The sequence below is a fragment of the Carassius carassius genome, chromosome 42 (genome assembly GCF_963082965.1).
Source record: "Carassius carassius chromosome 42, fCarCar2.1, whole genome shotgun sequence".
Lineage (NCBI taxonomy): Eukaryota > Metazoa > Chordata > Actinopteri > Cypriniformes > Cyprinidae > Carassius > Carassius carassius.
The window spans coordinates 12,529,896-12,550,824 of record NC_081796.1 but is presented as its reverse complement, the minus strand read 5'-3'; the positions used below and the strand labels follow the sequence as shown (position 1 = coordinate 12,550,824).

At 37.1% G+C, this 20,929-nt stretch overlaps 1 protein-coding gene across 6 annotated transcripts in view; it reads left to right on the top strand.

The window, feature by feature from the left end:
- LOC132123810 (disks large-associated protein 1-like) overlaps window positions 1-20,929 on the top strand; it is a 183,797-nt gene that overhangs the window by 107,727 nt on the left and 55,141 nt on the right. For 3 of the 6 annotated variants that reach the window (XM_059534487.1, XM_059534484.1, XM_059534488.1), the window contains exon 3: window positions 12,874-13,995. In XM_059534487.1, the coding sequence (XP_059390470.1) occupies window positions 12,922-13,995 (1,074 nt within the window). In that variant the 5' untranslated portion in view covers window positions 12,874-12,921. Of the gene's footprint in view, window positions 1-12,873; window positions 13,996-16,494; window positions 16,591-20,929 lie in introns of those variants that run through there. The other 3 variants (XM_059534485.1, XM_059534486.1, XM_059534489.1) reach the window with 3 other exon arrangements.

Genomic DNA, 20,929 nt, shown 5'->3' with positions numbered 1-20,929 from the left:
CGTGTTTGCCTGTGTGTAAAGTTCTGGCTGGGGTTTCCCGATAATGATTGATTTTAGCGCTTAAACCTCAAAGACTCATTATGGATATTCAGAGGCGCCATAGTGTATGTGATTACGTCATTGCATTTTGACATCATTGATTCATCAGAAGAAACCAATGCTTGCATTCCTCTGAGCCAAACAGAAATGATTGTTGACGCTTAGTCCCACCCCCGTGCGCAGATTGGTTCAAACTCTCCCATATTAAACCAATAAGTAGTCTTTTGAACTACTACTTAACATAGCCTATTGCTTTGGAAAATGAACGAAAACAAAGTGAAAGCAAAGTCTGTCGTGAGTGCATGAATACAAACACACAATAACACATTTGCATGAGAAAACTCTCAGAAAAAGCACAAAAAACACTCGACAGAGTACTTTGACATAAAACAAATCAAAAACAAGGATGAAACACATATCTGATAAAGCACTGGGATTTATGTCTTGGGTCGTTAGGCGATGTCCCAGTAAAATTGATTCTGACACAGATTACAGCCAACGAATCGATCATTTATAATATGTATATTATGTATACTAAGTAAATCATTATATAATTATACAGTACAGTTCATAAAGATAGTTGCACTATTTTTTTCTGTTGCACTCTGAATATTTCTCACTCATTTTGTGTGTAGTTTGTGAATCATTTGCACTGTTATTGCACTGTATTGTTGAAGACAATTTGTGCAATTGTTTTTACGATATGCGGCATAGTTTGTGTTTATTGTTCATACTCAGATTGAAAATATGTTTCTCAGAAGAAAAAAAAAGAAATGCAATTTATCTTTAAAATAAAATCTAAATTTGTTTTGTTTTATGCCTTCATTTGTTAACCAGAAAAATGTAAATACACAACAGAATTTCTGAGAGGAAAAAAACATTTCATAAGGCTATTTTAAGAAAAAAATAATAAATGAAGTTGTTTTTATGCATTTAAATAATTACACATGCTAAAAAAAATAAAACATATGGTGAAGAAAAAATAAAACATTTCATAGGGCCCTGAACATTTAATTTTTGTTAAACTTTTAATAAATTGCTGTGAAAATGTATGTGTTATGAATTAAATGAATTATACATGCTTTTTGATGAATACAATTAAATGTAACCATTAAAAAGGAGTTGAGAAAAATAAAAAGTAAAGTAATAAGTAGTGAAGTTACTTTTCAAATGCAGTAACTAGTAAAGTAATCTCATTACAATTTACAGAAGTAACTAGTAACTAATTACATTTTTTGAGTAACTACCCCAACACTGAACAGTGTTTACTGTAAATATATATGATGGTGATGGTTTTCCACATTTCTATTTTTATATGTTTTCTTTGGTTTTGTCTTTATTGAGGTGTATTCTGATTTGCTGCTGAAAGGCTTTGCTGTGCATTATGTTCATTAGCGTTCATTTGAGGAAAGCTGGGTTATTTATAACAAACACTACACTGTCACGGTTATTTTTTTTTCAGGTAATTATGTAGTTTGTGGTGTGAAATGTGTAGTCTTTTGCAGGTTTAGCTTGAATGCAGAGTATAGACTGGTGTGTATCTTCTGTTGGCTGAAGTTTGTGTTGTGTCAGTCCCCTCGGCTGAATCTCTGCCTCACTAGTCAGTTTGATCCTGATGGTTTCCGTCAGCCCCATCAGCAGCCTGTTATTGCACTCCCAGCCAACTGTACATATCACCCACAAGACATTTCTAACACACACGCACCCCGATACGCAAACAGAGATTTCACAAACACGTGGACACACACATCCAAAACTATGACCGAACATCCTCATTTCTAATTCATAGTGGGCCGAATTAAAGCATGCTGCTATCTTTCCACAAAATGCCAATAATAAAATGTCCTCATCTTTACATCTTCCTTCCCGCATGTGACCCCAGCTATTCACTCTTAACCCTGTTACTGAAATGGCAACTTGCTTTTTCACACCAAAAATCACTTTCTCACCAACTCCTCATGAGTTCATGAGCAACACGCTCTCGGTTGGGTGAGGTGATGGGGGAAAAGACTTGTTGCCGCGTTCAATTTCCCCTGTGAGATTATTTATAGTTGTCTTTATTGGTCTTTATTGAAAGGGGGGAAAAAAGATAGGGAGAGAAAATTGCTCGCTGTTCGGAACAATATGTTGTTATTTTACAAACGGATGGGAGGTCACAGGATTCGAAATGGAAGGACCCTTTTGATTAGTCACAGCAGCAATTAGCAAGCAGCCCACTTTCTTGTTCAGGTTTAATGTGGTTCACCTCTCCACGCTTGGTTGTGTGCAGGCTGTTTTCAGGTTTGTTGGTGGTGTTTTGTAATAGGTTGTTTATTTCTGGTAAAGGATGTGAAAGGACTTTGGTTTTGAGTTCAGCATGGACTGTCACATAATTATCTGTCATTTAGAGATGACTAAAATGATTTTACAGTGAGCATAAGCTTAATGACTGTGAACAACATAATGCTTATCTATGGAAGACATTTTCTGCCAAATTTAAATAAATAAATTAAATGATTAAAATTAAAACCAGATTAAAGATTTCATTACAGAAAACTGTACGCAAAATATGTGACAAAATTGAGAATGAAATTAAATGATTTCATTTTCACGGTGACATACCTGTCAAATTGAAAAATAAAATGCAATTGGTGATTTCACATTTCATTTTCAATACAGTCTCGAGGCAAGACTGCCAATATTAAAATGAAAAGCCAAACGTGAAAAATAAACTACACATACACAAAGCTCTTTATTAACGCTCACGCAATAATAGTGACACAATTCAAATTTAAATGTAAATTTTACTTGTCATTTTAATTCCTCTTTTATTTCACTGTTTTCATTTTCGTTTTCATTTTCAAAGACAACCTGCATGCAAATTATATGTTAATGAGTGGGTGTGGCTAAATTACGTTGTTACGTGGAGGAGCTATAATGGCGGTTATGGCCAGTATAGCAGCAGAATTAAACCAGCTAGCAAACATTTAGGATGATAATGACTTCATTTTGCTACGAGTTGAATCTATCTTGGATAGGGGTGCTCCGATCACGATCAGCCGATCGTTAATGCGCATCTCGTCAGTAAAGCCGGTTCTCTAATCAGCGGTTAATTCCATCAGGTGCGTGATTTCACATAGAGCAGCTGTTACTACACAGAGCCATTGTTAACTGAGAAGATGCGCCAATCCACGTTCATTTTCAGCGTTTATTGGCGCATCTTCTCAGTTAACAATGGCTCTGTGTAGTAACAGCTGCTCTATGTGAAATCACGCACCTGATGGAATTAACCGCTGATTAGAGAACCGGCTTTACTGACGAAATGCGCATTAACGATCGGCCGATCGTGATCGGAGCACCCCTAATCTTGGATACACTTGGACATTTTGCAGCCGTCACAAACTCAGCAGACAGCAGATTTTCCGGGGAGTCTCGTGGAGGCTCAGGTCGAGGAACTGCAGTGGATCGAGGGTTTGATGCATGCTGGTCAGGCTGGTTGTTTCTTCCACGTTCTAATGCTGCAGCAGCTTCCCGCAAAAGCTCACTAACAGATTCGCCATGTCTCGATTACAATATATTCACATTTTAATGTCGTTTCACACATTGTTTCAACCACCATTCAACTCATGCACACGAGACTTCGACGATTGTCTCTAGCGCCTTTACTTGAATAAGCCACACCCACTCATTAACATATAATTTGCATGCAGGTTGTCTTTGAAAATGAAAACGAAAATGAAAACAGTGAAATAAAAGAGGAATTAAAATGATAAGTAAAATTTACATTTAAATTTGAATTGTGTCACTATTATTGCGTGAGCGTTAATAAAGAGCTTTGTAAAAACTGTAGGTGTAGTTTCTTTCTCACGTTTGCTTTTCATTTTAATATTGGCAGTCTTCCCTCGAGACTGTATTGAAAATGAAATGTGAAATCAGCAATTGCATTTTATTTTTCAATTTGACAGGTATGTCACCGTGAAAATGAAATCATTTAATTTCATTCTCAATTTTGTCACATATTTTGCGTACAGTTTTCTGTAATGAAATAGTTAATCTGGTTTTAATTTTAATCATTTCATTTATTTATTTAAATTTGGCAGAAAATGCCTTCCATACTTATCTAGACACAATGCCATATTAAATTAAGATCAACATTCATTAATTTGATAGATGATAGATTAAGAAATAGCACATGTAAAAATCAGATATAAGAAAAAATCTGAAAATACATTTTTAAATAAAACATTGTGATTGTGGTCGGAAAGATTAAAAAAAATATATTGTGCTTTTATTTGATTAAAAATATAGTAATTTACAAAATATTATAACATTTTTAAATAAAAATTTTCTACTTTAATATATTTTACAATGTATTTATTCCTGTGCTTTAAAGCTGAATTATCTGCGGCCATTAGTCTTCAGTGTCACATGATCCTTCAGAAATCATTCTAATATGCTGATTTTCTGCTCAAGAAACATTTATTAAATATTGAAAAAAGTTGTGCTGTTTAATATTTTTGTGAAAACTATGGTACAATTTTTTCTTTAATAAACAGAACGGCACAGCATTACTGACTCCAGTAATATTTTCAACTTTTTTAGCTGCTGTTATTATTCTTTACTGAAAGTGTGTTTGAAAATCTGACATAGTGATTACTGAGCACTTCTTTGTACACAACCCCTCTCTCTGTCTTTGTCACACACTCTCTCTCTCTCTCTCTCTCTCTCTCTCTCTCTCTCTCTCTCTCTCTCTTTCTCTTTGTCTCTTCCTCTTGTGTTTGTTTTCTTTGATGGAACAGATCTGCAGGAAGAAATTGTTTATAGAGTGTGTGTGTAACCAAAGACTGACGTGGTGCTGCTCTCATTAATGACAGACATCATAATAAGTTTGTCTCTGAGAGAGAAACTCTCGGCTGTTTTGTCATCTGTCAGTGCAAGGCAAGGCAAGTTTATTTATATAGCACATTTCGTACACAATGGTAATTCAAAGTGCTTTACATAAAAGAAAGTAAAATAATAATGAACAAGAATAAAACAAGCAATTTTAAAACTTTTAAAATTATTAAAAAATTTACTTATTTAAAATGAATTTAAAACAGTTAGAAAATGATTTTACATAAAATAAAATAAAAAAAACTGTGAAAATATAGTGCAATCAGTTCGGACATTGCACAGTACTCATTCAATAAATGCACAGCTAAACAGATGAGTTTTATGTCTAGATTTAAATGTTACTAGTGTTTTAGCACATCTGATCTTTTCTGGAAGCTGATTCCAACTGCGGGCGGCATAGTAACTAAAGACGGACTCCCCTTGTTTTGTGTGAACCCTTGGTATTTCTAACTGACTCGATCCTAGTGATCTGAGTGCCCTGTTAGGTTTATATTCTGTGAGCATATCTGAAATATATTTCGGTCCTAGGTCATTTATTGATTTATATACGAGTAAAAGTACTTTAAAATCAATCTTAAATGTAACTGGAAGCCAGTGTAAGGACCTGAGGACTGGTGTGATATGCTCAGATTTTCTGGTTGGTAAGGCCAGTGAGGAGCCCATTACAATAGTCCACCCTGGTGGTGATGAAGGCATGAACTAGTTTCTCCAAGTCTTGACTTGAAACAAAACATCTAATTCTTGCAATGTTTTTTAAAGGATAGTATGCTGATTTAGTTACTGCTTTGACATGACTACTGAAACTAAGGTCTGTCTCCAGAATCACACCAAGATTCCTGACTTGATTTTTAGTTGACCCCTAGAGACAAGGTATGCATTCACCTTGAACACTTCATCTTTGTTTCCAAATGCAATGACTTCAGTTTTTTCCTTGTTTAACTGAAGAAAGTTCTGGCACATCCAACTATTAATTTCATCAATGCATTGGCAGAGGGAGTCAATGGGGCTGTAGTCATTTGGAGATAAGGCTAGGTAAATCTGGATATCATCAGCATAGCTGTGGTAGGCAATTTTCTCATTATTTGACTTAGTGGGAGCATATACAGGCTAAACAAGAGCGGTGCAAGAATTGACCCTTGTGGGACTCCGCATGTCATGGATGTCCACTTAGACTTATGCTCTCCTATACTCACATAATAGCCTCTCCCTTCTAAGTATGACCTGAACCATTTGAGTACCATCCCAGAAAGCCCGACCCAGTTTTCCAGTCTCTCTAGTAGTATGTTATGATCGACAGTGTCAAACGCAGCACTGAGATCTAGCAATACCAGCACCGATATTTTGCCAGAGTCACAATTTAAGCGAATATCATTTATTATCTTAATGAGTGCTGTCTCTGTTCAGATTGTCTTAGATTGAAAATTGTCCTGGTATCCATTTGAGTTTAAGTATTTGTTCAGCTGATTAAAAACGACCTTTCCTATAATTTTGCCTATAAAAGGAAGATTAGATATTGGTCTAAAATTGCTCAAAATGGTGTTATCAAGATTGCTCTTTTTCAGGAGGGGCTTAACAACTGCAGTTTTTAAGAAGTTTGGAAATGTCCCAGAAAGAAGTGAGGCATTCACCACTTCTAAAAGATCTGCTTCCAAGCAGTTAAGCACACTCTTGAAAAAACATGTGGGAAGTGTGTGTCAAGATAGCAGGTTGACGATTTTAGGTGCTGCACTATGTCTTCCAGAATTTTGCTATCAATCTGTCTGACCTCTGCATTACTTGAGAATGTGCTAATCGCCTTCCTGATATTGATGATCTTCTCAGAAAAGAAGGATGCAAACTCATTGCATTTGCTGTCTGAGAGCATTTCACTGGGAATCTGACTTGGGGGGTGTGTCAGTCTCTCAACAGTGGCAAAAAGAGTATGAGTGTTATTTAAGTTACTGTTTATAAGGTTTGAGAAGAAATTCTGTCTAGCTGTGGCTAGTTTCACATTAAAAGCATGAAGGCAGTCTTTATAGATGCTATAGTGAATTTCAAGTTTTGTCTTCCGCCACATCCGCTCTGCTTTTCTGCATTGTCTTTTCATAGTCTGAACTGCCGTTGATATTCTCCAAACTGATTTCTGTCTGTTTGTTTTCTTACTGACTATTATTTGAGCAATATCATCAATAACATTCTTAACTTTTGAGTTGAAGGAATCAAGGAGAGTATCAACAGAGTCTGCAGAAATGCTTGGTGTTAAAGATATAGCCTTCATAAATAGTACACTTGTGTTCTCGTTAATGCATCTCCTTCTCACAGAGACCGATCTAGATTCAGTTTTAGCAGACATCAAAATATCAAAGAAAATACAGAAGTGATCAGATAGTGCTATGTCCTTAATAACAATGGATGAAATGTTTACACCCCTACTGATGATTAAGTCTAGAGTGTGTCCACCTTTGTGTGTGGGTCCATGCACATGCTGAGTCAAGTCAAAAGTGTTTAGAACCGTTATCATTTCTTTTGTAGTTTTGTGCAGTGCAGCTTGATTGTGTTTCCAAGCGCACTTCAATCAAACCAAATGAGTGAAAGGAAGAAACGAAGGGTCAGCTAAAGAAAAAAACTGAGAGAGGCATGAAAATAAAGTCATTTCAAGAAGGAAAGTTTTAACTGAAACCAGATTTTTACATTTTTCAGTAAAAGTTTCTGCCAATGTCCTTTGTGGTTGATAGGGTGTTCTGATTTTTCACAGGGTCGTGCTGTGGATTTGCTAGGGTATCCTCACTAGTTGCTTGGTCTGCCCATGTAAAATTACTGTTTATAGGGTGTTTTCAGTGGTTCCGAATTGGTTGCTGTGGTGTTTTGTCTGGTAGATAGGACATGGTGTTGCTAACCTAGTTTTGGGAGCATTCTAAAAGCATTATAAACCTAGTTCACAGAACTCATAGGAACTAATTGTAATTTAATCTACTTACACTTGCGATGCATTATAGTTGCTAGGTTTGCCCATGCAGAAGCTCCCACAATTATATGTGTTAGGGCATTCCAGGTTGTGAGGGTGTTCTGGTTGGTTACTATAGCAATGTTATGTGTTTGCTAGGGTCTTCTGATAGTTGCTAGGGCATTGCTATGCGGTTGCTTGGGTGTTAATAGGTTGTTGTCACTAGGGTTTTGATGTATAGTTGTTAGGGTTCTATGGGTGGTTACTAGAATGTTATGTGGTTGCTAGCTTGCTAGAATGTTCTGATAGTTACTACGATGTTGCTAATAATAATTGTAATACTTAATGTTACATGTTTTTTCCCCTAACCCTAAGAATGACTTCACCTTTAAAAAAAACAGTACTTATCATCTGGAGCATGGAAAATGAATGTAATTAAAAGAGAGTGAAGAAGAATGTAGTCTGGTCTAGAAGATGAGAAAGTGAGCAAGAACAAACTCTAGTGAGAGTCGGGCTGCAGAAGAAAGTACAAGATGAGCATCTTTATTTATGGATTTCCACTTGGTCTAATTTAGAGCAAGTTCCACTAGGATACATCTGAAAGGCTTCAGGGGGCAATGAATGAGCTCAGACTTACACAACAACTCATATGAGCCACTATGAGGATGAATTTTTTTGGCTGTGTGTGAGTGTGGTGATGGTGTGTGAGTGTGGTGATCTACCACATGCAACTGAGAGATACATGTTAATTTTTCTTTTATTGTCAGAGTTATGTCTGCTTCACTAAGAAAAAGAAAGCAAAGGAACCCATTTCCTTTGGGGAACAGCACACACATCAAGCTATTTCTTAAGCAGACTACAATATTTGAACAACTCACTCACTGGCAGCTCATGCGTTTATATGATGCATGCCATGGCATCAGCTATGAAGATTTCACCAGAAACACTGATGCTATGGTTTATTCATCAGTCTAATGAAATAATCATACGCTTTACATTTGTTTCAACTCTCCCATCAATTGATGGAACTTACACGCTCATTGATTTGCATATTTCATCAAAACAAAACAGAGTTGGCTTGGAAATTAGTGTATTTGTATGTGCGTGTTTGCTACTTTGTCTTTTTTAGAATAGTAGTTTGACTTCATCTGTGACCAAAGAAAGGCACAGAAGGAGGATGAAACGATTAATTATTCTGTTTCCACATCTTATTGTTCTTACAGAGACAGAGAGAATGTAGTAATAAGGCACGAGATTTACTCTGCGCTAGCTATAATTTCACACACACACAGACATGTTCAGCAGGAGTCACCACACAAAGGTGAAGGGAGAGTGTATAATGAGATTCATTAGATAACTGGATAACAAGATAACAAGATAACTGGTTTAATAGTCTTTGTGTATGTGTTTAGCTTTAATATATAGGTGAATGTCTTTTCTTTTAATACATATAATTTCAGAGTGTGTGTGTGTGTGCGCGCACGTTTTTGTGGCATATCAGGATACAAATTTGTATAATGACAAGGTTATGACATAGGTATTACAAGGAGAAGGTGACTCTTCATGACATTACCCCATGTGCTCACTTTTCAAAATGCATATAAATCACACTGAATGGAGTGTATTGAAAATCTGAAATAGCACAAAGTTTCCTGTGAGAGTTAGGGTTTGGTGTAGGGTTGGTGTAGGGGATAGAATATACAGTTTGTACAGTATAAAAACCATTGCGCCTATGGGATGTACCCACTTTTCACAAAAACAAACATGTGTGTGTGTGTGACCCTGGACCCAAAAAACAGTCTTAAAGGGTTGGTTCACCCAGATAGCAAAATTATGTAATTAATAACTTACCCTCATGTTGTTCCAAACCCATCAGACCTCCTTTTATCTTCGGAACACAGTTTAAGATATTTTAGATTTAGTCCGAGAGCTCTCAGTCCCTCCATTGAAGCTGTGTGTACGGTATACTGTCCATGTCCAGAAAGGTAAGAAAAACATCATCAAAATAGTCCATGTGAGATCAGAGGGTCAGTTAGAATTTTTTGAAGCATCGAAAATAAATTTTGGTCCAAAAATAGCAAAAACTACGACTTTATTCAGCATTGTCTTCTCTTCTGTGTCTGTTGTGAGCGAGAGTTCAAAACAAAGCAGTCTGGATATCCAGTTCGCGAACGAATCATTCGATGTAACCGGATCTTTTCTCTTTCAGTTCACCAAATCGAACTGAATCGTTTAAATCAGTTCGCATCTCCAATAGGCATTAATCCACAAATGACTTAAGCTGTTAACTTTTTTAATGTGGCTAACACTTCCTCTGAGTTAAAACAAACCAATATCCCGGAGTAATTCATTTACTCAAACAGTACACTGACTGAACTGCTGTGAAGAGAAAACTGAAGATGAACACTGAGCCGAGCCAGATAACGAACAATAGACTGACTCGTTCACGAGTCAAGAACCGCTTGCATCGGTTTTCGGATCACCAGTAGTTCTTTTTGGACAGTTCGATTCAATAAACCGGTTGAAGAAAACGGTTCACAGGTTCTTTTGCCCTCGACGTAATGGCGTCATTTGTGAACTGGTACAAAAAGATCCGGTTACATCGAACGATTCGTTCGCGAACCGGATATCCTGCTTTGTTTTGAACTCTCTCTCACAACAGACACAGAAGAGAAGACAATGCTGAATAAAGTCGTAATTATATAATTATATTTGACTGAGATACAGTTTTTTGAAAATCTGAAATCTGAGGGAGCAAAAAAATTAAAATACTGAGAAAATATCTTTGAAGTTGTCCAAATGAATTCTTAGCAATGCATATTAATCAAAAAGTTTTTATATAATTAAGGTAGGAAATGTACAAAATATGTTCATGGAGCATGATCTTATTACCTAATATACCCATACAATGCTTACAAAGTTTTTTTTTTGTTGTTGTTGGCTATTGCTAAAAATATTTCCCAGCGATTCCATGCAATAAAAAGTATGTTTTGGTCACAATGGGTAGTTACAGTAGTGTCTGCTGAATGCTCATGCACTGTATAAGCATCCATCAAACTAGGTGGCATTGATCTAAGTACAGTCATTGATCTTTTGGTAAATGCTCTTAATGAATTCACAGTCTTACAAATGACTTCAAGCATGAACGGCTGATTTCTCATTTTGACACCGTAAACAGGATATCGCTGAATAAACAGCAAAATGCGTCAGTTCCTTTCTTTTAGTCGTAATCTGTCTTTGGCTTTATCTCTTGTTTCTCTGATCTCTCTTTCTTCAGATTTGGTGAGCCATGCCTGGAGAGGTTTTTCACATGCTAATGTTGGTGTGCTAGCATCACTATTGCATTTACTGTTCTGTTCTTTTAAAGGGGCATTCACACTCATGGAAATTTGCATCAACAGAGTGACATGAAGTCACTTGAAAGTAGGGTTGTGCCGATAGATGATAGTTTTGTGTATCTACGATATTCAAAGGCATCACCTGTGGCTGATTATTATTATTAGTTATTATTATTATTAGGCTAATAATAATATCTTATGTTAGGGCTTATTTGTTTCATTATATTTATTTTTTACAGCATTGCACTTTATAACCAATCCCACACGATTATGTTGAGTTTATGAATGCAATGACCAATCAGAGGCGTTCAGATGAGTCATTGCTGAAACTCCGGAGTTTTGTTATTCAGTGTGCGCTGACTGAATTATGACTCACAAATTCTCTCATCATGAACAACCAAGTGCAGATGTATGTGCAATGTAAGAATAAGAGATTTATTCATCATACAGTATAGACAACTTCACTGATTATAACAGGGAGTGTTTTTTTAAAGTGCATTAACTCATGCTAGACTGAATCATTGAGAATTTTCTTTGGTAATGTTGTTCGCTCGTTTTCTGAAGCTGCTTTTTGAATAAATGACTAAATGTAAGCCTTATGATTAGTAACTTACAATGTTTTTATTGAATTGTTATCATGTTAAATACAAATTCAGTCATATTAAAAACATTAGTCTGGTTTTAGTCTTATGCTGGAGTTGGTTCTTGGTTGGTTTTGAAACAAAGTAATGATTAAATAATTTAGCCAAATAATATCTTGTTTCAGCGATCTCACGGGCTGTTGATGGGGGATATGAAAATGTAATTGTTTTCATATGCAGACAGTTCCTGTTCAAAGGTTTTTTTTTAATTTTTTGTAATAAAATAAATATATTTGTAATAAGCCTGTTATGCTCACCAAGGCAGTCCTTATTATATTTTATTAATAAATAAAATAATAATAATAATACAGTAGAATCATTAATAATATTGTTAAATATTATTACAATTTAAAGTTTAAAAATGTTTTTCTATTTTAATATATATTTTCTATTTTAATATAAAAAATATAAAATGTATTTTATTTCTGTGGTGTCAAGGCTAAATTTTCAAAATATTAAAAATATATAAATATTTTTAGTGTCTCTTTGCTGTAATTAGCATGCCAACAGTTTGCTGTGCTTGGTCTTCTGCTTTGCTGTGCTTGGTGATTCTGATATTCTATCAGATATCACAGTTTTTTTAGCATTACACCAAGTGTTGCAATAAGACAGTATGTCAAGTTAAAAAAATTTAAAATGTGTCTTGAGACTCCAGTGTTCTGTTCCAGTTCAGTGTGAAAACAAGATGTCTTATGTAAGTGCTTGGGGTACTTATACAAGATGTCCAGTTGAGACAGATTCTTTTAGGCAACCATCTAACTAGTCAATTTTGAAAGTATATAGCCTAGTACATCTTTAGTATAAGTCAATTTAACATCACACCCTGATTGGTTAAAATGTTTTTGAAAGATTAGGTCAATTATAGTGGACTCTATGAGGTTTGAAATATGGACTAAATTGGACAATCTTTAATGCATATTGTTTCTTTTTTTTCTCTCCCTCTCTTTGTTTGTTTCTCTATCCTTGTGTTCCTCTTGTTTTTTGTTCTTTCACCTAATTTGTTTGTCCTCTTTGTTGCTTTCTGGCTCTCTTGTCTCTCTGTCCATCTATCTTTCTGCAGTAGACTCAGTGTGTGTGGATGAGGCTGTGAGAGGGTCATTGTATCAGGATGACGATGAAAGGCTTGTCCTCCAGCCGTAGCCACCACCACACACTCACACAATGTGACCCATCCTATGAATCTTTGACCCTCCACCATGACCGACGACCTTATGTCCTTAACCAGGGCCACCCAACCGACCACAGCTTCTATGGGTGCCAGTCCGATCTGGCCAGCAGCACATTTCCCCGTCGACATCATGGTTTGCATCACGAGCTTAAGGACGAATGCGCCATAGTGCCCTATGTGGGACCGGGCGGCATAGCTGGAGGAACTGCGGGTGGGTGCGGCCCATGCAGCTCATCTGCTATCCCATCATCCCTGCTAGAGAAGTTTGACCATCAACCACCAGTGAGGAAGGACGGATATCACACTTTGCAATACAAACGAACAGCGGCACTGGAACACCAGCGTAGCGACAGTCCTGGGCGTATACGCAACCTTGTACACTCCGTCCAAAAACTGTTCACCAAGTCCCATTCCCTGGAAGGTCCCAGCCAACACAGTCTCAATGGAAATGACCCCACCAACCCTGCCGATGCAATGGCTACAGCTGCATCCCACCCAAATGTTTCCACCACGACTGTAAGCACCCTACACAAGCAGTCTAGCAACAAGCGGGGGAAGAACAAGGAACGCAGTCGGTCCGAGCCCAAACCTCACGCATGGACACCCAGGTCAGGTTACTGGAGCTCGGACGACACTCTGGACCGAGAGATCTGCCTCTACCACCAGCATCAACCCTCTGGAGTCATGACCATGGGCCGGCATCCGGACAAATCCCAGTCCCACTACTTCCTGGGACAGAGCTACAACACGCTAGGTGGGGGACACTCATCCCTGAAGACCTCACGCAGCAACAATGATGTTGGAGGTTGCTCCAACTCCACAGGAGGCACTCTAACTTTTGGTGGCCCGAAATCAGTGGACCAGGTTGGCCCACTCATCAAGAAGAGCTCCTGGTCAAGCACGCTAACGGTGAGCAGGGCCCGAGAGGTGTACCAGAAGGCTACTGTCAATATTGATAAAGCTGTAGTCAAAGCACCGACCTGCCAGCAGGGACGAACCTGTCAGTTTTTACAGGTAGGAGAGAGATTTGTCCTCTCTTCATCACCATGACCATCATCACCTTTCTCATATCATCAGTGTCATCAGGTCAGCTTCTACACCTCATTCGTTTCTGCTGAGGAGTCATGTGCAGTTTTTAATTTTTAATTTTTGGTGTGGAAAGTATGACATATATTCATTTTTGTTTTAACTTCTGCTTCATCTCTCGCCATGATTCCATTTTTTCAGTGCATGATCTTTCTGCTGTGTTTGCATGTTTATGAAGAGCAAACATGTTGCATGCATGTGGATGTCTGAGCATGTTATAGGGGCCGTTCACATAGGATGGTCTTTGACCATTTAGATCCATCTTGCTGGGTTTTAAATGTTTCAATGAAAATATGCTAGACTGCAGCTTCCAAACTCGCAACTTAATTGTGTAGCTTACTGTTTTTAAATTAAATTTCTATGACAACGTGCCTTAGTGATTGCTTTGACCATTGTGACCTGTCTAGCTGGTTTGTAATTGTTTTGTATTAAAGGGCTAAATGGACATTTGTGACCTGGACAAGTCTTGATTAATTTGTAATATTTTTTTTAATGAAAATTTGATGCAGTAGATTGACCGTTACAATGTGTGTGTCTCACTGTTGCCCTGTGTTTCTATAAAATATGTGCTAGACAGACATATTGGTCACACTTTAGTTTAGGTACCAGTTCTCACTACTAACTAACTATTAATTATGACTTTTGCCTTAAACTCCTAACTTGCTTCTTATTAATAAATATTAATTGTTAGTAAATTAGTTAAGTTTACATATGGGGAAGGATTAAGGCGATCTAAATAATGATCATCTCGAATAAGGCATTGATATGTACTTTATAAGTAATAATAAACAGCCAATATGCTAGTAATAAGCATGCTAATCAGCGACTAGTTAATAGTGAGAATTGGTCCCTAAATTAAAGTGTTACTGACATAACAACTATCATGCATTGTGCAGTTTTATTCCATTGAGCCTCTATCTAGCTGTTTTAAATACAAGAACATGTCATTTATGGATGGTCCCTTACAATGCCAATGTGTTTGAATATATTAACATATGCTCAGGACTGACCTGCTGTGTTATAGCAGCACTGATTGTGACAGATTAAAATGAACTCGGAGACCAACGCTTGTGTTTTGTTTTCTTTGTTGTGGACTAATGCTGTGTGATGGAGAGATCATAAACAAATAAGAGAAGGATAAGTGAGAAAAGTTTCAGTCGCAGCCCTAGAGATCAGCGACTGTTTGTGTGAAGATTAAGAGGAAAAAAATGGATTTTGTTTGTCCTTTTGATATCTCTCTCTGTCTCTTATGTTCCCTATGTGACAGAGTTATTAAGTCTCAGAAAAAAGAAATTTATGGAGAAAGCAGAAAGGGAGGGATCAGAAGCAGAGGTAAAGTGCGGATCATATATCCTCTGCCCTCTTCCCTCCTTTTCTGCTTTCTCCATCACTTTCTTTTTTCTGAGTCTCAATAATTGTATCACATCAATATTATATTGATTATATATTATATTATTTATTGATATTATGTAGAGAGTAATATTGTATTATTATTATTATTATTATTATTACGGTAAACTTTGCACCATTTATAGCAGCAATTTAATTAGTTTTTTTCACTTAAGTTGAATCTTTCTAACCTTTTTCATTCATTCATTCATTTATTATATTATAATAAGAGCATACTATTGTTGTTGTTATATAACTTTTTATAGAAAGAATATTAAATATTAAACTTCAGTGGAAAACTTACATTTAAGTGCTGATTTGTAAATATGTAAATCAAAGTGGTGCCATTTTTAAATGGAATTACTCATGAAACAATCTGCTAAGAAAAGTAAAGTTAATTTAATTTAGAAATTCTTTTTATCAATGCCAACTACAAGGGACTAGTGAAATGTGTGTGTGTGTGTGTGTGTGTGTGTGTGTGTGTGTGTGTGTGTGTGTGTGTGTGGGGGTGTGTGAGAGAGAGAGAGAAAGAGAGAAGAAGAAGAAGGGTAAGTGGAGAAGACATTGGAGACAATGGAGACAGGAGAGATAGAGGAGCTTAATAAAGAGGCAGAACTCAAAAGAGAGCTGCCAAAGTGCCTGTATATCTAAGCCTCCATCCGCAGTAATGAGAGTCAGTCAGTTAAAAGAGTTAGCTTGACGTAGGCTTGCATTGGATAACTCCAGAAGACTTAGTCGCCAATAGCTACTTAAATGCTAAGGTCACGGTCATCCTCATAGCAACCATAGTTTTCAAGCAGAAGTGGCATTGAGGTACTTTGTTTCCGTTCTGCCTCTCTCTGCACTTTTTCCACATTTCCATCCTCTACTCTTTAAAAAAAAATAGCACTAAGTAGAGAGTGAATCCTTTCCCCAATATCTCTCTTTGTGCCCCTTTCTCTTCTGTTTTCGGTGACGGAGGATAGGTTGTTGGCTTTGCCCCCTAGAGCATCTGAAAAAGAGTACGTGTAAAAAGAATAGCCTGAAGCCGGGCGCACTAGCCCTCCTTCTCTGACCACTAAAAATGATGCGAGATTTGAAAAGAAATCGAGCCATGCTGGATAATATGAAATGATTATTATTCATCTCAGAGAGGTGAGAGGCTTTTGAGATGAGGGTTTGAGAAGTGCACAGTAGGTGCGTCGTACATGAGTAGTACAAGTAGGTGTAAAATGTTTTCAAGATCATTTTCAGATTTATGATGTTGGCTGTGCAAAAGTCAATATTGCCTTCTGTAGTGGGAGCAGCAGGTGTTAGTGTGTGGGAACGGGTTGCATAAGGCCGTGCATGTTTTCCCAGGATGCGCTTTTTAAGAGTGTATTATCTGATGTATGGTAAATGTATCAAAGAGTTTTTATGTTATAGAGACAATGTGGGAAGAGACTGAGAAGTGATAATCATAGCTGCATCACCTGTAGTTCAGCAAGGGAGGGGTTCTGGTTTATACATTAGAATAAGGTCACATTAAGCATTTGTGATGTATTAGTTAACAGTAAATCGTATATAAAGCTATTTTTTATGTTTTTAAAATGTATGCATGGAAAGTTGCAATGCATTATTCTTTATTCATATACAAGGTTTGGGAAATATACTATGTAACTTCTTGAATATATCAGTGGAAAATCAGTTGTAATTGGTAAATATTATTAGATTTAGAAAAAGTTAATAGATAAAAAAAAGATTTTCATAGTATATATGCAAATATTTTATTCATATTTATAAAAATGTTAAATAATACATATATAATGAAACATTTAAACAGTATAAATATTTTGTACACATGAAAACATATATGCTTATATTTAAGTTACTCGTCTTCAGGTTTTTATCCATTACATTTTTACAGTATTTTTGTATAATATTTCAATTTGATTCTATGATTATTATTATTATTATTTTAGTTTTACATGTTTTCAGATTTTTTGTTTGTTATATATTTTGTATTTTGTTTGTGTTATATCCTTTCACTTCAGGTTGTGATTTGACAACTTAAAACATTTTACTTCAATTTTGAAGTCATTAATAAACTTTCAAAAACAAAAGTTTTTCATTTTAGTGTGTTTAAAATGATTTACAGTGTTTATGTGCATTTATAAATTATTTAGCAGTTGATGTTTACAAAAAAATATAATTAATTTATTTTGTTATCTATAATTGAGTATTTGATAATAATTTGATAAAATAATTGAATCTTGAAGAAATGTTGCCTTGCCAACTAACTGTAATAAATTAGTTGAAGTAATGCAATTTACAAAATAAAGTATATATATATATATATATATATATATATACATATATATATACATATATATATTAGGGATGCACCGATATGAAAATTTTGGCCGATATCGATATCCGATATTAATTTTTCTGTTATGGCCGATGACCGATATGTACCGATATCGATATGTGTTTTAAAAAAAATGTTTCTGAGATGCTAAAAGTTTGTACATACTGAATTTCTTCCTTTATTTTCAGAATGAATTTTATTTCCAAATAACAAGGTTAACTTACAGGGCTACCATAAAACATAAGTAACCAACTTTTACCACTTATCAAGCATGCCAGTATTCATGGCAACATGTTTTCAGCTCTGTGCACTCCAGTTAAACTCAAATTTGAGAAAAAGGCTAAATCAAAATATCTTACACATATCCTGACTGTCCGTGCACATTTTTATGTAAATGTAAATGTCCAAACCCTGAAACAAGGTTTCTACCAAGCAAACATAAAAAACAAGTCAATTTTAAGACCCATCTATAAAAATGTTCAAACAAAAATGAGAACTGTGACATAACCGTAATTCAAAAGACATGGTGGTCTTTATACATTCTCCAACTTAAAAGCAGCAACAATTTACTCAAAAGTAAATGTCTCAAACAAACAGGGTTTCCACCTAACACTGTGCAGTAAGTTAAAGTCCAGGCCTACTTCATCACCAAAGGCAGGTTTTTTTTTTACAAAGAGAAGCATTTCTGCTTTCTCACACTGGATCCTGTTTCTCTTTTCATCAACAATATGTGATGCAGCAGAGAAGAGACGTTCGCTGTCCACACTTGTACATGGAGCTGAAAGGTACTTGCGTGCTGCTTTAGCCAGGGCAGGAAAGCGAGACATGTTGTTTTTCCAATACTGCAGTGGGCTCTCATTTCTGGGGATGAGGGGCTCACTCAGATAGCCATGCACCTACAGGAATGTAGACAAGTGTGTTACTATGCATGTCTGATCAATTACCAGCAGTCTAGACATTACTGTCCTCCTCCCCTTAAGATCTTTGATGAACTTTGCTCTGAGGAGATGAACAGTGCTTAAGGTCAACAGGGGGCAGAGAAGCATTACTAAACAATATTCTTTATAACAATTAGCTTTTTTATTTTAATTTTTTTTTTGTATATTTATTTTAGTAACTCTATAGAATTCACAGCATGTTAATAATAAAAAAGAACTGCACAAAAAGACTTCGTTATTTGAATTAAAGAGTAAGACTGGGTCTGATAATACTATACCTGCACACTTATGTGGCTTGTAAGGCTGCCTGCTGTTCCATGGTCGAGTTTTCCTCCAGAATTTCATCATGCATGTCAAGCAGCGACTTTCCCCCCTCGTCACTTGTTCTTATCTTCTTCTCTTGCGGTTCTTCTGTGTCCGGTGTCTCCGTTGCGCTGTCGCTGTGCGTCATTTTGTCCACTTGTTGCTGGAGCGTCTTTACCGCTGCTTGCTTGGTGACTGTGTCAAAATAACGGTCTTTGTACCGCGGGTCAAGGATCGTTGCCAAATAGTAGATCGGCTCAGAGAAGGCGCTTCCAAATCGCTCGTTCACAGCGTCCAGTAGTGTGTGCTTTGCTGTGCGGACCCCACTGTCTGTGTCAGCTGTCTTGCTCAGCAAACGTTTCAGTGCCACAACAGACGGAATCACGTCCGCAGTAGTAGCCTGATGTGAGCTGATCTCCCTCGTTAATCGTTCAAATGGAGTGAGAAGCGTGGTCAGGTTTTCAATGAGGCCCCACTGATGTGCACTTAAACGCGCAGGCAGCTCATGATCTGCTCCATACACACCAAGCGCGCGCTTCTGATCCAGTAGACTTTTCATCAAAAGAAAAGTACTATTCCATCTTGTCGCCACATCTTGTTGTAGCATCATGGTTTTCGAGCCTAACTCTTGCTGTATGTCTCTCAGCCGAGAGGTAGCGAGTTGAGAGTGGCGAAAATGTCCGACAATTTTCCTCCCGATCGCCACACAGTCAGAAATGCTCCGCTGGCTTAGCACTCCGTCATGCACTGCTAGCTGCAGCGTGTGAGCCATGCAGCCCAGGCTTTTAACGCCGCACTCCTCCATTGCCTTCTGCATATTCCGCGCATTGTCACGAAGCACAACATGCACATTGTCTTTTTTAATTTTCCACGTAGTAAACATGCAGTCAAATGCGCCGGCGATGGCGACTCCCGTATGCGATCCTGCAAACTCGTGCGCATGTAAAACAGCTCTCTTCATTTCAAAGTTTTCATTAATCCACTGAGCAGTAAGGCTCAACATACTCATCTGACTTATATCCGAGCTCCATATGTCCGTCGTGAAGCTAATGTCAGTCACATTGTCCAACAATTTGTGGATATGCGTGGCCACGACTTCGTACAAAGCAGGGAGGGAGACGTCGGAAAAGTATAGCGCCGACTTGGCAGACTGTAGCGGGGTTCAATATGCTCTATCAACCGCCGAAATCCCCGGTCCTCCACTACGGAAAAAGGCTGTTCGTCAAGAGCAATCATTTCCATTACCTTGTCGGTTATTGATCTGGCTTTTGCGCTGTCCTTGGCAAATTTCTTGGTCTTGTCAAGTACCTGCTGTATCGGACTTCCAGCTGCTTTCGTGTTTGCCTGCTGGCTAATGTTAGCAGCATTTTTTTTCCTGCAATTGTTTGTGTAGGTCTGGGTGGCAGTTTTTCAAATGACATATTAAATTTGTGGTGTTGAATGACTTGACGCGGCACCCTCCTCGCATTACCTCGACTTTGCAGGTATTGCAAACTGCTTTTCGAGTGTCTTCTTTCGACACTGTGAAAAAAGCCCACACCGCTGACATTTTTTCGCCTCTTCAGTTTAACATCCCACAAACATGTGCTGCCTTTGACACTGACTGACGCTGTCGCGAATCACGTGCACAAACAAATACACACGACCAAATCCCCCTCCCCCTTCCTCCCCCGACACAGCAACTAGATACACATCGGTTGTGGTTATCAGCCCAATTTTACTCATCGGACCGATGCCGATAGGTTCAAAAATGACGAACACCGGCCGATATCGATATTTATGCCGATATATCGTGCATCCCTAATATATATATAATACTTTAACACTGCCACCATATTTATAATAAACATATTAATAATTACAATTTCCATTGATATAAATGTTTGAATGATAATATGAATTC